At 41.2% G+C, this 13,046-nt stretch overlaps 1 protein-coding gene across 2 annotated transcripts; it reads left to right on the top strand.

Moving 5' to 3' along the window:
- Positions 1-1,756: 1,756 nt before the first annotated feature.
- FBP7 (F-box protein 7) lies at positions 1,757-12,587 on the top strand. Of its 2 annotated transcripts, XM_087379705.1 has the most exons (11): positions 1,757-2,090; positions 2,344-2,509; positions 2,651-2,763; positions 4,428-4,544; positions 4,626-4,722; positions 4,931-5,004; positions 11,211-11,264; positions 11,418-11,519; positions 11,611-11,669; positions 11,947-12,154; positions 12,301-12,587. In XM_087379705.1, exons 2-11 carry the CDS (start codon positions 2,446-2,448, stop codon positions 12,358-12,360), a joined length of 948 nt encoding a protein of 315 aa, XP_087235831.1. In that variant the 5' UTR covers positions 1,757-2,090; positions 2,344-2,445; the 3' UTR covers positions 12,361-12,587. The 2 variants fall into 2 exon arrangements, with proteins under 2 accessions (XP_087235831.1, XP_087235832.1); XM_087379706.1 differs by lacking the exons at positions 1,757-2,090; positions 2,344-2,509; positions 2,651-2,763 and adding an exon at positions 3,710-3,828.
- Positions 12,588-13,046: the final 459 nt, after the last annotated feature.

Below are 13,046 nucleotides of genomic sequence, written 5' to 3'. Positions count from 1 at the left end.
ACCAAGAAATTCATCTCCACATGAGCTTCAATGAATCCATGGCACAATTTGTCAACAAAATCAAAAGCATTATGACCCAACTAGAAGGCATAAATGCAAAAGTAGGGGAAAAAGATGCACTTGCAATTCTCCTTAAAAGCATGCCTGCAGAGAGTACAGTGCACTGACAACCACTTTGAAGAATTTGCCAGATCCAAAGTTTGAGGAATGTGTATCCTCTCTTCTTGAAAAAGAAAGAGAGTTGAAGGCATCGACATCTACATCAACACGCAACAGTTATAATGAAGATCAAGCATTGTTTAGTAAAACATCAACAAAGTGTTACCATTGCGGAAGGATGGGTCACTATCAAAGTGACTGCAGACTGAAGAACAAACCAAAGTGTCACCATTGCAAGGAGCGAGGACACAAGGAAGAAGATTGCAGATTGAAGAACCAGCAGTTCAACTACGTGGAGTCATCATCAAGCCATGAGCAAAATGACAAGAACAACATGTATTGAGAAGCAAAAGCCTTTCCACCTTTAGCCTATATTCTTGTAATCAAATCTGACCACTTGAGAGTAGCCATGTAAGCACCTAGGGAAGGATTCGATATTGTAACTCACATCTGACCACCTTGCAGTAGCCAAAGGATCATGGCACCAAGGGGAGGTGTTGAGAGTTGTGGTGCCATGAGCACATGTAGAGCAAAGGGCAAGCTGCCACATAACATCGAGGAGATATCCCACATGTGAGCATGCATATGGATGTGAGTACCCCTCCTATAAAAGGGAGCTTCATTTGAAGTAATATCAATCAAGCACTTTGCATTATCTCAAGATTCTCTTTATGAGTCCAAGCTAATCTATCTTGGAACCTCATTGACTTTAGTTATAGATCATGATCACTCTTAGGATTCATCCACCTTAGATTAGTGTTGTCGTTAGAGTAGATTAGGGTCCATAGGAGAGCTCGGTCCATGTGCTTTAACAGAGTCCACCATTATCACCCACCTTGTCTCCCTTGAGCTACATGCCACCCATGAGGTAATGCATGCACAATGACTCATGTAGTGTGGCCATATTTGAATCAAAGTTGAAGCACAATTGAATAGGTGAATTTATGTGAAGAGAAAGGTTGACAAGTACCTTCACACAAAGAGCAAGTTATATGATGAGAAAATCATGTTGGATAAATTCATACTGTGAAGGTTTGATCGTTTGACACAACCTTAGACCCTCGATATTGACAGTGAGGTGTACCTTATAAATGTGCTCGGGTCAACGAATGCATAATGGCCTAATGGAGGGTAGTTGTGTTAAAGAAATATTGGATCAATTGCTCTTGAAGTCCCACAACATGAGGGACAATGTCCCTACTACTATGCCCCACCTCATGCCTTGCTCTTGTGAAGATCTATGCTTGCAAGATGGTGATTGGCAAAGGTTAACCTCGAGAGTAACACAAAGCCCTATCAACTCAAAAGATTTGGAAAGTACCTAATCCAATTCCCTAACAAGATTCATGAAGCAAAGGAGCTTACTAGGGTAGATGAATGCTCAATAGGGCCAGCGATCATTCTTAAGTGAGCTTGTCTTGCTTCGGTTGCAATTTTTGAGCATCGTTCATGAGTGGGGGGAAATTTGGTGCTTCCAAGAGTACTCACATCATTTCATTAGTTTTGTCTTGCAAGTTCTCAATGCCGCCGTGAAGTTCCAAGAATTTGAGTAGAGCACATTCGCATGTAAGAGAATGGCTGGTTCCAATGTTCACTCTCACCCTTTTTTGGCATAAACAAGGATGAATTTTCTCTCCATGGCACGTAATGAAAATGTGGATTGAGAAGCCTTCTATCCACATCACCCATCCATGTCACGGGTTGAAAAGGTTAGGTGGATTCTGAGTCAACTCCAAAGTCGTTTGACCAGCTGCTTCTGCTCCCCTCGTCGTCGTCGTCGTCGTCGTCGTCGTCCTCGTCCTGGTTCTTGTGAATTTTGTGGAAAGACGCCATGTCTCTCAATTCCGCCCTAATTTTGGCCCTTTGCATTCCGGAGCCGGTCGCAGGAACTCGCCCTTGACCTTCCTGCCTCTCACCATTGCCTCTACCAGGTATTTTGTCCATGCCTTACCTCTTCTTCTCTTTTCGCCTTGCCATGTTTCCCAGAAAATAAACCCATGATCAATGAGATTGGAAGCTCTCGTTTAGCGACTCTCTTTTCTTGTCTTGGAACCGAGAATCCCTGTTTTCTTGCTTCTTTCAGATTGAGAGTTTTTGCCGTACGAGATATTCATTGTCGGCTGAATTTGGTCATCTTCGTTGATTTTAAAGCTTTCAACGTTCTGCTTTTTTGTTTGTCATCAGTAAGCAAGTACGTCATCCTGCACAGCGAAAGATCGTAGGTGATGATTATTAATGAATGCTGTTAAGATATCCGGCTTTCTTCTATCTTAAAGCGTTCAGGGAATGCCAGATAGCTCAGTCTATCGACAGGAGGTCCAATATTTGGAAACACGACGACCTTGGCTAAGTAAGTACATCCTCTTGTAGAGACAAGAATGTGGATTGCTTTTCATGTTAATTCATGAGATCGGACAGTTTGACAACTAGTTTAATCAAATACGAATGATCAATTATTTGCAAAGCGAATGACGGTTATTGGTGCGTGCAGGTCTTTATGGGACCAGGATCCGACCAGTCGCACCTTTTGGGAGCCTTAGTAGCAATCCCCCAGTTGATCCATCCCTAATACATCGACAGCTTCCAGATGAGCTTCTCTACGAGGTGCCGTTGACCGCGATTCTCATGATTTAAGGCTCGAGTAATCAAGAAACAGTAGGATTTAGCTTGGTCTATCTTAAGCTGGAGCAGTAGTTTGAATGCTGAGGGAGTTTGTAGTTTGTAGGATCATCTCTGAACTCTTCTTACGAGGCCTTTTCGATCTCCTGACCTAGGGAGCGTGCAATCTTTAGTTCTGGATGCTCTTAGACCATAGCTGAGACGGAGGTCCGACTCTAAAGAGCCAATGATTATATCAGAGAGGCTGGTTTGTTGGAAGTCAGGAAGTGTACCACAAAGATTAGGCACACAAAGTTTTGGGGTCATGCATAGGAAATCATGGACACCATGTTTTAAGGCATGTGTACACGCGCACACCGCGTTCACACAAAAACACATACGTGAATTTGCATTTATCCCTCATGCCCCCAACCCGCCCCGGCCCCTTTCCCCACACACGCATGCTCGATTTTTCTCTCAGTTTTTCTGAAGTTTGGACATATACATATTCTCAGATAAATAAATACATATGGACGTAACTGTGGCAACAATTGTTTTTCATGTTATGACATGCAATTTCTATTGCTTGATCATTATGGTATTAAGTGGCATGGTCCTTATGATCTTGGTCATTGAAGTAGATCCAGGATGCTCGGGGCTTGGCAAGATATGGGTGGTTCTCTGTTTCAGAGGGGATGCTCATTCTTGGAGTGCTCAGAATGGTGATTTTGTAGATGGAAGTGTTTGGTGGTACTTTGGGTTTCTAGAAGACTCTGATGGGTTCGTGATTATGATTAGCAGTTTCACAGGCTCGTGGTGTTGTGTTTCTACCGTTGGTCCAGTTGTTTGAGTACAATGTAGAGCAGGACCTAGAGGTGCAAGAGTTGCGGTAGTTCGAACTAGATTTTGATGATGCCTTCATTCTGCTCCTGAGATATTCTTTATGGGAGCGGATGGAGCAGATCTTGGACCAGGTCAGTGTGGGTGGACTGTTGGTGGCCAGCTCCCATATGTAGAGGACAATGAGCAGGACTGGGGCTGAAGAAAGCCCAACAAAGACTATCACCCTTGGTAGGTACTGTATTCAACAACTACATTGCTGTGTTACCAGCTTCAGCACGCACCATTTGGGGAATGTTCCTATCTCTGAGTGTTATCCTGGTGCACATAATATGGCTTCACGTTTGCCCATCCCAAAGTTTGTTGATGGGGAAGGCTATATGGTACTGACTATCCACGTTGCAAGGTGGATATGAAGCATATGATGGCAAAGGTGGTGCAGGTGTGGAAAAAGGGAAGATAAAGATGCTGAAGCCCTTGCAAGTGTGACTCTGTGAATGTAGGGTCACTTGATTTGTGTGCTCTTTTTCTAATGTTTTGCCTGTTCTATGTACTCGGAAATTTTGATTTATCAGGCTATAATGATGGGTAGAAGGTATAGATATGGGATTAGAAATTTAATGTTTACCAATTTCTTGGCCTTATTTTTGAGACGAGTAAAGCTGTTATTTGATTAGTTTCATGCCAATTTGTTGGAATGGTGATTGTTAGAAGACTCGGCTGTTCATTTGATTACAAATTTTGCAGAATGCTGAGTTTTGACTTTTTGGACAAGGTCTATAATGAAGTGCATTCCTAACCATGGACATTAGTCTCTTGACCCTTTGCAGGTATTCGCTCATATGACCCCGTACACTTTGGGTCGTGCTGGATGTGTGTGTCGGAAGTGGCGCTATGCGATACGCAATCCTGTCCTGTGGAGAAATGCCTGTATCAAAGCATGGCAAGTAGGGACTTTCCACTGTGTTGGTTTAGAAATAGTTGAAGCATTTTCACATGCTTATCTTTACTTGGAAATTAAATGGTAGATGTCTGGAGTGGAAGAGAATTTGCGTATTGTGCAATCATGCTATGGTGGCTCATGGCGCAAAATGTGGATTGCAAGGCCACGTTTACGTTTTGATGGTTAGTATCAAAGGTTTTGAGTATCTTAAGGTTATGTTTCCCTCTCAAACTTGACAATTTTAATACTTAATTGCCCTTTTTTGCCAAGTAAAATGTTGGAATGGGTTGAAATCTATGTTTCGATCTATGCTTGCCTTGTCCTATGTCTTTCTAGAAAGTATAAAATATTGTTAAGCACTATCTTGTTGACTGTTTTTAAAATTTACAGGTTTATATGTCAGCCGCAACACATATGTTAGTGCTGGTGTTGCCGAATGGAAGGTCACTAATCCAGTGCGTTTGGTATGTTGCTTGACATTTTTGTTTTTTCAAATTTCTTTTGTTGTGCATATTGTTGTAAGGTAGGGATGATATAGATCAGTGTAACTAGAAAACACGTTTCGGGCAGTAGAAACGTTTCTGCCTAAAACGTTTCTAAGAAACGTGTGAAACATGGAATGTTTTCTGAAATATAATTTATATAGAATACACTATTTTTATCATTTATATAAAATAATATATATAAAATACACTAATTTTACACTTTTCTAGACGAAATGCTTGTCAAGATCTTGAAACGTTTCTAGAAACGTGTTTCTAGAAATGCTTCTTGTGACATTGGTATAGATTTGGAGAAGAGGGTAAGGGAGCAAGGAGGAGGAAAATGGAACAGGAAAGGGTGTAAGTAGGGCTTGGAAATGAATCACGTTCTTGCAATCAATTGGTTGAATTAAATAAATAATTCAAAAGTTTTCCAAATTAGTACTACTTCAAAGAGCTTACGTGTCCAATAGTAATCATTTTAAACGTTGGGATATTGGTCCATAAGAAGAAAGTTGAAACTTTCTTACACATGGCGTATTGTAGTTGTGGATGCTTTCCCCACCCCTCCCCCTTCAAAAATAGAACCTTCTATATCATGCTTTTGAAATCCATACAATATCAGCTATCTATGGGCCATTGACAAGAGACAAATTGGTTATTCTTTATTAGAAAGCCTGGACCCTTAGCTAGTTTTTCAATGGAGTGTACATAGAAATGGATAAGGTGTGTGCAACGGATTCATGAGATTGAAGCTGCACTATGTTGTGTTTTTAGAGGATGAGTTTGGGAATGTTCCTGGATTCATCTAGGTATATGCTTCTACCGTATTAGTGGACATGCAAATTTCACCTCGTGAAGTTTTCATCCAAGTTGCGGCCTGCTGGTATTGCGATAATTCTTTCTATCTTAAATGGTGCGTTACCCTATCAGCTAGATTTAGATTTAGATGCTCGTTTGGGAGAGACTAAAATGAAATTGTTTAGACTTCACAAGCAGTTGTTGCTTGAATGAAGAGATTTGGACTACTTTTTGATTAGCCTTTTGCTTTAGTGCTAGCCTTCGTCATGGCTGAGTTTGCCCTTCACCTCCGGAGTGCCGACAGAAACTCAGTACGAAGACTTTGTATAAATGGATGCTCAAGTATGTGTGGGTGTGTGGATTTGTATGTGTGACCCACTGTTGGGCGTTGATGACGTAAGTGGGGATGTCATAGTAGCTAGTCCCTGCTATGCGTGATGGAGTTTATGGTTTTCAATCTTATGAGTGACTATCATGAGATTGAAACTGCACTATGTTGTATTTTTAGAGGACGAGTTTGGGAATGTTCTTGGATTCATCTAGGTATATGTGTGCAACGGAAGAATCTTAAGAGAGGGGAAGGGAATGCCTTAATTCAATACTTCAACTCTCTGTGTCCACCAGAAAGAACTCACAAGCACCAAATGTAGGAGATAGTACCAAATACATTGCACAAATTTGAGCCAAGCACTCTTACAGAAAGCTTCACTAGAGATCCCAAAACACACAGCAGTCTGCTGCCTTGGATGGTCTATGGTGAGCACAAACGGGGGAAATCTTTTGGCGAGCTTTTTAATGTGAGCTTTTTTACCATTTCCTTTGTTTTTGCGAGCTTTTTTTAGAAATCCATACATGTTTTTGTTATAAGAAAGATGGGGAGGTTAGAAAGAGGGAGAGAGAATATAGGATATGTTCATTTTCATAGCATGTGGGAGGGGTGGAAGAGTGTATACTATGCACAAGGGGGGGGAGGATATGAGTGGCAGTAGGAGGCAAAAAATTATGGAAGATATGTCCATATTCAAAGTAGAAGGGAGGAACTATGGGAGATATGTACATTTTAAAAGTGTATAATTTGAAACTTTTGACCTCATATTTGGATTCCTCGTCGAATTCCGGTCATTTTGAGTACCAACATGACCATATTCTGATAAAAATTGGAAAAATGGTGTTTTTGTCATTTTGGCCTGTTTGGGGCCTGTTTTGAGTCTGCGGATGTGAATCCACCTACATATGTTGATAGACAGCAAGCTGTCCATGCACCAAATGTGCAAGAAATGGTCACCACCAAGTACTCCCATAGGTATACAATCAAGGGTAGATGATGGATCATCTATTGGTGGAAATGATGAGCTAAATGTGGCTGATATGCAAGTCGGACAGCAAGCTGAAATGCCCTTGAGAAGATCATCTAGAGTGTCTAGACCACCTGATAGAGCGGTAGACTATGTGGTGCGCATCTTCTTCTCATTGAATACTACATCATGGCTGCGTATGATCTTCTTTGCTTCTGGATCCGAGAGACGATAGCCCATCTCTCCACTTTCACCATAACCCAAAAAGATGCATTCCCTAGACTTAGGATCTAGCTTCCTTCGAAGCTCTTTTGGCACATGTGCATATGCCTCACACCCAAATATACACAAATGAGAGTAAGAGGGCTTCTTGCCACTCATGCCTCTTCAGGAATAGCGCAGACTCAAAACAGGCCCCAAACAGGCCAAAATGACAAAAACACCATTTTATCAGAATATGGTCATGTTGGTACTCAAAATGACCGGAATTCGACGAGGAATCCAAATATGAGGTCAAATCTATCAAATTATACACTTTGAAAATAAACAAATTTCCCACATGCTCTCCCTTCCTCTTTACATTTAGTAGATGAACATAACTTTCACATTCCTCATCCTCTCTCTCCTCCTTGCACTCCTCTTTGCATACCTTATAAGTTCCCCCTCTACGTTCTCCACTATGATAATGAATATATGTTCCAACTCCCCTCCTCTCCCTTCTCCATGCCACCTTACCCATGCGCCCGTCCCTCCCCCTTTCCTTTATCTCCCCTCCCCCCCTCTCTCCTCTTAACTGCAACCACAACCCAAACTTTCAACCCACCCCACTCCATGACCCCCCCCCTCTCTCTCTCTTAGGTGAATGAAAAGCTCGCAATATTCATGAAAATTGAAAAAAAGCTCATGACAAAAAGCTCACCAAAAAATCACACCCAGCACAAACACTACTCCTACTTCTCTCATTCCACTCCTCAGGTCGTGTGCTCCTTAGTGAGATTCAGTGACCGTCTATAATGCATCCCCGCTAGGATCTAACCTGAAATACAGTCCAAACATTAGCAAGACAAATTAAGGGAGTAGGCAACTCACCTCCTAGCCACCCTCGAGCACGTGGTCTAGAGTCAGACTCCCACTAGGCTGTGCCCAAAGCTCTAGCGCCCCATTTCACCAAAACCATCCACAAGGAACCTTCTACATAGTATCTTGTGATCTGCCATGGAAGTCTAGGTTCAAGATCCAGACCAGACATTCCAATGGTGTGTACACATTGAATGCCAACACAATGGCCTTGGCCACTCTTAATTTGAAGAGCGTAGCGCTTTCTAGAAAGTGTCCTGGCTAAATATGTAACTTCTTTGGCTTCTAAATTCACAACTCATCAATAAACTCACGGCAGCTTTATTGTACTCGCACTTCAAGATCAGGCTAGAATAGATTGCTGGGAACTCGAATCATAATTAAAAAATCTAACGATCCAGCTAGCAAGGAAATTTCAATTGGGAAAGAGAGATGGAGAGAAGAGCGCACACACACTAGGGGCTAGAAATAAGGTTTAGCACCCCCTGAAGGTTTTTATTCCAATAGAAAACTTGATACAAAGCTACCTCGTGGGGGAGCAAGAAGATTGGAAAAACTCGCATTACAAGAGAGACCATGGAAGCATAGACTTGGCAAACAGCTAGAAAGCTTAATAGACTTTGCAAGCAGCTAGAAAGCTTAGGTTTCTGCTTTTAGCCAGTATAGGCTGGCTTTTTAGAAAGCTGAGATTTCTTTGCACTTGCTTCACAAAAATAGACGTTGCAGTTGCTTTTGCCCTAGTGGGCCCTCTTTTAAAGCTGGTCGCCCCTTTGCTACGTGCTTTCCCCCTTTAAACTGGCACTCTCCAAGGCCGTGTCACAAACAAAACAATATCCAACACATATAACCCATTAGAGGTTAACAACGCATGCATTCTCATTCTCTAGACTAATCCTAGTCCTTTGTGGGTGTCCCCACTATGCATATTAACAAATGGAATCAACAACATGAAACTCTCTCTCTATGACCAAAGTCAATCCTCGACCGGAGTCAAAACAAAATAGGTAGATGTCGAGAACCTGAATGCTTAAAGTTTTCCTTTCTTTTGAAACAAGTTTTTTCAGTTAGACCCTATAGAAAGACACGACTCTCAATAATGGATTTATATTTTGTTACAGAATCATCATAGATGTGAGCAAATCTAATAGCATCATCTAAAGGTTTGGGGGTATTCCTGTGGACTTGTGCTTTATAATCATCTTTTAATCCACAAATAAACCCCTAATCCTATGAAGCTCAGTGAGGTCCTTGAATTTAAGAATAGCCTCATGATAGTTGGTGACATATTGATTCAATGGGAATTTTCCCATACCATGTCTCCTAGGACTTTTCTTGTTCTTCTTGAGAAAGTTATTTTTACAAATTCCAACCACTAGTGCTAGGAACTTGGCTTACTGTCATGCAAATCCATTAACCACTTGTACGCTTTGTTGCCTAACGATAAACATGCTTCAGTAACTTGCAGCTGAGCAAGCGTACATTGCAACCTGTGCCAGAAAGGTATAAAGAGTGCCTTTTTCAATGTCGTTCTCCTTTCCATTGAATATTGGTGGTTTTATTGAGTCTTTATAACAGATTTTATAATAGAAGGAGCTCACCATGAGGCATCACTAGCATACAACTAGTTGCAGATGATGTAAGAGTGATTCTTCGAATATCTTGAGCTTCTAACAATTTCTTAAGTAATGAACTAATACTAACACAGTCATTGAGATGAGAGATCTGTTTTTCTAGAGACTCAGCTTTGGGCTGAAGCTGGCGAAAATCACTAAAAGGAATACCATAAGATTTCTCATTAGGTGCAGGTTCCTCTTTGCAAAGGGTCAAGGCTATGGGATCAAGATTCGTCCATAGATGGAAATTATTCTTCATCTAACATATGACTTGTCTTATTAAAAGCTCTAACCTAAAGTGCTTGAGAGGATTACTTACTGGATTTGTAGAGATAAATTCGGATTTTAGGGGAGCAAATAAAACCCAAAATGTAAATTAAAGCTTCCATCCAAATAATGGTATAATATTTTACCAAACTCAACCATCAATTGTATTGGCAAATTTACATCAACCACTGCCCAATATAATGGCTTTAAGCATATATAATTTAGTCACAAAGATATTAGAGTGAACTCAAAAATCCACCAATGCACATCCCAAAGAAAAGGACTTTCCAGAATAAACCAGAAAAATTCAACTCCAAGTAGGATGAAATCTTACCATGAAGGAGTTAACTTCACCGAGGTTGGCACTAGAGTCATCCAGACGACTAGCAGAGCGAGGGGTTAGCATCGCCTTGTATGCATGTATATTCAGATGGCTTGCTAGTAGGTATTCAAATGGACTAACACCTCCTTTCGAGTACAGCTTAAATGCCCCGTACCCCCTAATCCCACAAAATGAGATCAACCGTATCATATGGTTGGATATCGTCCAGCTCTATACGGCACGGACTTGTCTTCATCGAGATCTTGCTCTTACGAGTATCAGAGAATGGAGTGATTATTAGATCCAAGTACTTGGAGGACAGACAAGTCTCAGAAGCACTGAGGATTGCCATTGGACAAAGGTGGGTCTCGTCCCATTAGCTGAGGATTGAGGCAAAGAGAGCGGCAGGCAAATCTAGAGAGTAGTGGATCTGCAAGTTATGCACACTGGAGGAGGTAGAGATAGAGGAGCATTTCCTATGTTCTTGCCCAATTTATTACGAGTTCGGTGGACGATACTATTGTCTCTCTCAAGAGGGGCACGGTTTTAGGTCACTCTCGATTGATCTACTTTCATGACCAAGTTGGCGTTGGTCTCTATATGATTGAGATGTGGTGACAAATAGAGACCCTACTGAGACAGATCAGATAGCAAGAAGTGATAGTGCCTCAGGATATGGAGATAGATCGAGCATAGCGACGTGTTTGTGTTGTAATCAGTTGTTTTGGAACTTGCAAGTAAAAGCTTCATGGATACGTGGTCAGCTGTGCTCTCTCAACTTTTATTCACTTTTCTTGCCAACTTGTGGTGCAGGTTTGCTATTTCAGGTATATCAGGTTTTATCCAAGCGGGAAATTTTTGTACAAGGTAAGCATGGGCCATCAGTTACACATCCCAAATGGTTGCCTGCATAGAAGCTTCCTATCTAGTGGGAATGAAAGGTAAGGCAATTTTAGGGGGCTTAATCTTATATATGTGCAAGTTAGGTGAGTCTCCAAGCATCTCTTTGAAATGTGCCAGATTTCTCCATTCAAGCTGAAGGAAGTAGTGAAGTCATTACAAGGACGAGCATCTAAAACAGACTCTGTTTATGGAGGACGCTACCTTCTTAACCTTGATCAGGTGTGTAATTTTCCATCTGTTTAGGAGTGAGCAATAAATTAATTATGGCTTGCCTGTGTAAAAGCTGTTTGTTGAATTTTGAAAATTTCAGGTTGAAGCTGCTATCTTGTATCCAGGCATGAAACCCACAGTGCTGAGAATCCGTCTGAGGTAAATTTTGTCCTCACATGGGGCTTCTGCTGATTATTGTTACTCTTAGGTAGAAATGAAAGCCTCTTCTCTGTTGCTGAGGTGAAATAGAGAATCTTTAATATTTATATTATGATTTCAAATGTTTCACCAAAATTCAAGTTTATGTAGTGACTATGATTTTGTTCTAGCTTATTTCTCTGTGTAGCCACATGTTAAATGGGTCAAAGATATTGGGTTACATTTGAATTTTCAGATCATGATTTGTGATTCTCTTTATGTGCCCACATTGGAACAGGATACGGGGAACTATACCAGGTGCAAACAACCGATTGGATCTTATATCACTAGTCACAAGTGGAGTGCAGGAAACTGAGGTGAATGGTCATGAAGATGTGCTGGATGCGACTGAGGGTTGGGATGATGACGAGACACATAATCCTGATGTGCCTGCAGTGTCTCACAGAAGAGGCCTTGCTCCTTTTGTGTTTGTTCCATTTGATGAAGTGAGTGCATCGTATGGTCAGAGTTCTCTTTGGACTGTCTTTTGAGAATTTTCAGAATATGAAAAAAGTCATGGTTTGTGTTGGTGTTACTGATACAAATGCTATAAGTGAAGACATGTTTTGAGTGGATGTTTGTTTGTTTTTAGGTGGAAACCTCGGAGTTGAATTTATCAGTGGAAAAGATGGATTACTTTGTGCCGGGTTAAGACCAAGCTTTGCTTATTTATTGCCTTCATCTAGTGGGGAGCTCTGTGATCCTCACTCTGTACAGTAGTGTGTTTATATGTTAGTTTCTCAGCTCTCTCCAAGGGTCTTTTCCCTAGGAAGGGTGGATTTCTAGATGTCAATTTGTTGATGGCTAGCCTCTACGTTGAATTGCGTTATTGTAAATTATGTTATATAAATAAATATTGCTCAACTAGCACCCTCAAAATGATTGCAAGGAAGATTGTTTTACTTTCTAACCTATAAGTTTCGCGAGAAGCTTCTTTGCGGCGCACTTAATATTATTTTCTGAACCAGCTCTGTTACATATGAATTTTCACTCTTGGTCGTTATGGTTTGAATTGCTTTGGGCATACCCCAATGTTACTGCTAACTGAGAGCAACTCAAACCATATGAGCATATGCCTTTGAGCTAAGTCTTATTGAACTCAAGTTGCAAATTCTGTGGAGCCTGGCATTGGCAGACCATTCAAACTTGGCTGATTGCACAGGTGACCCGTCAGAGTATGGGCCCTCCCCAAAAAAATGGGTGCTTCAACGATTTGAATAAACAAAAGTGCATACAGTTATTCAAATGCCAGGAATGGACTAATAAATGTGTGTGGGGCATGATGTCGTGATCAGAGTGTTGGGTTCCTATATGGTGATTGATTTCACTTGGGAACAA

The sequence above is a fragment of the Dipteris shenzhenensis genome, chromosome 9 (genome assembly GCF_047967505.1).
Source record: "Dipteris shenzhenensis isolate YYH24624 ecotype China chromosome 9, Dip_SZ_1.0, whole genome shotgun sequence".
Classification (NCBI taxonomy): Eukaryota; Viridiplantae; Streptophyta; class Polypodiopsida; order Gleicheniales; family Dipteridaceae; genus Dipteris; species Dipteris shenzhenensis.
This window is presented reverse-complemented; position numbering and strand designations above follow the sequence as displayed.

Coding starts and splice junctions, on each gene's coding strand:
- FBP7 (XM_087379705.1), top strand. CDS start 2,446: ATGCCAGATAGCTCAGTCTATCGACAGGAGGTCCAATATTTGGAAACA. Junction 4,723..4,930: donor GCCACGTTTACGTTTTGATG/GTTAGTATCAAA, acceptor TAAAATTTACAG/GTTTATATGTCAGCCGCAAC. Junction 11,520..11,610: donor ACCTTCTTAACCTTGATCAG/GTGTGTAATTTT, acceptor TGAAAATTTCAG/GTTGAAGCTGCTATCTTGTA.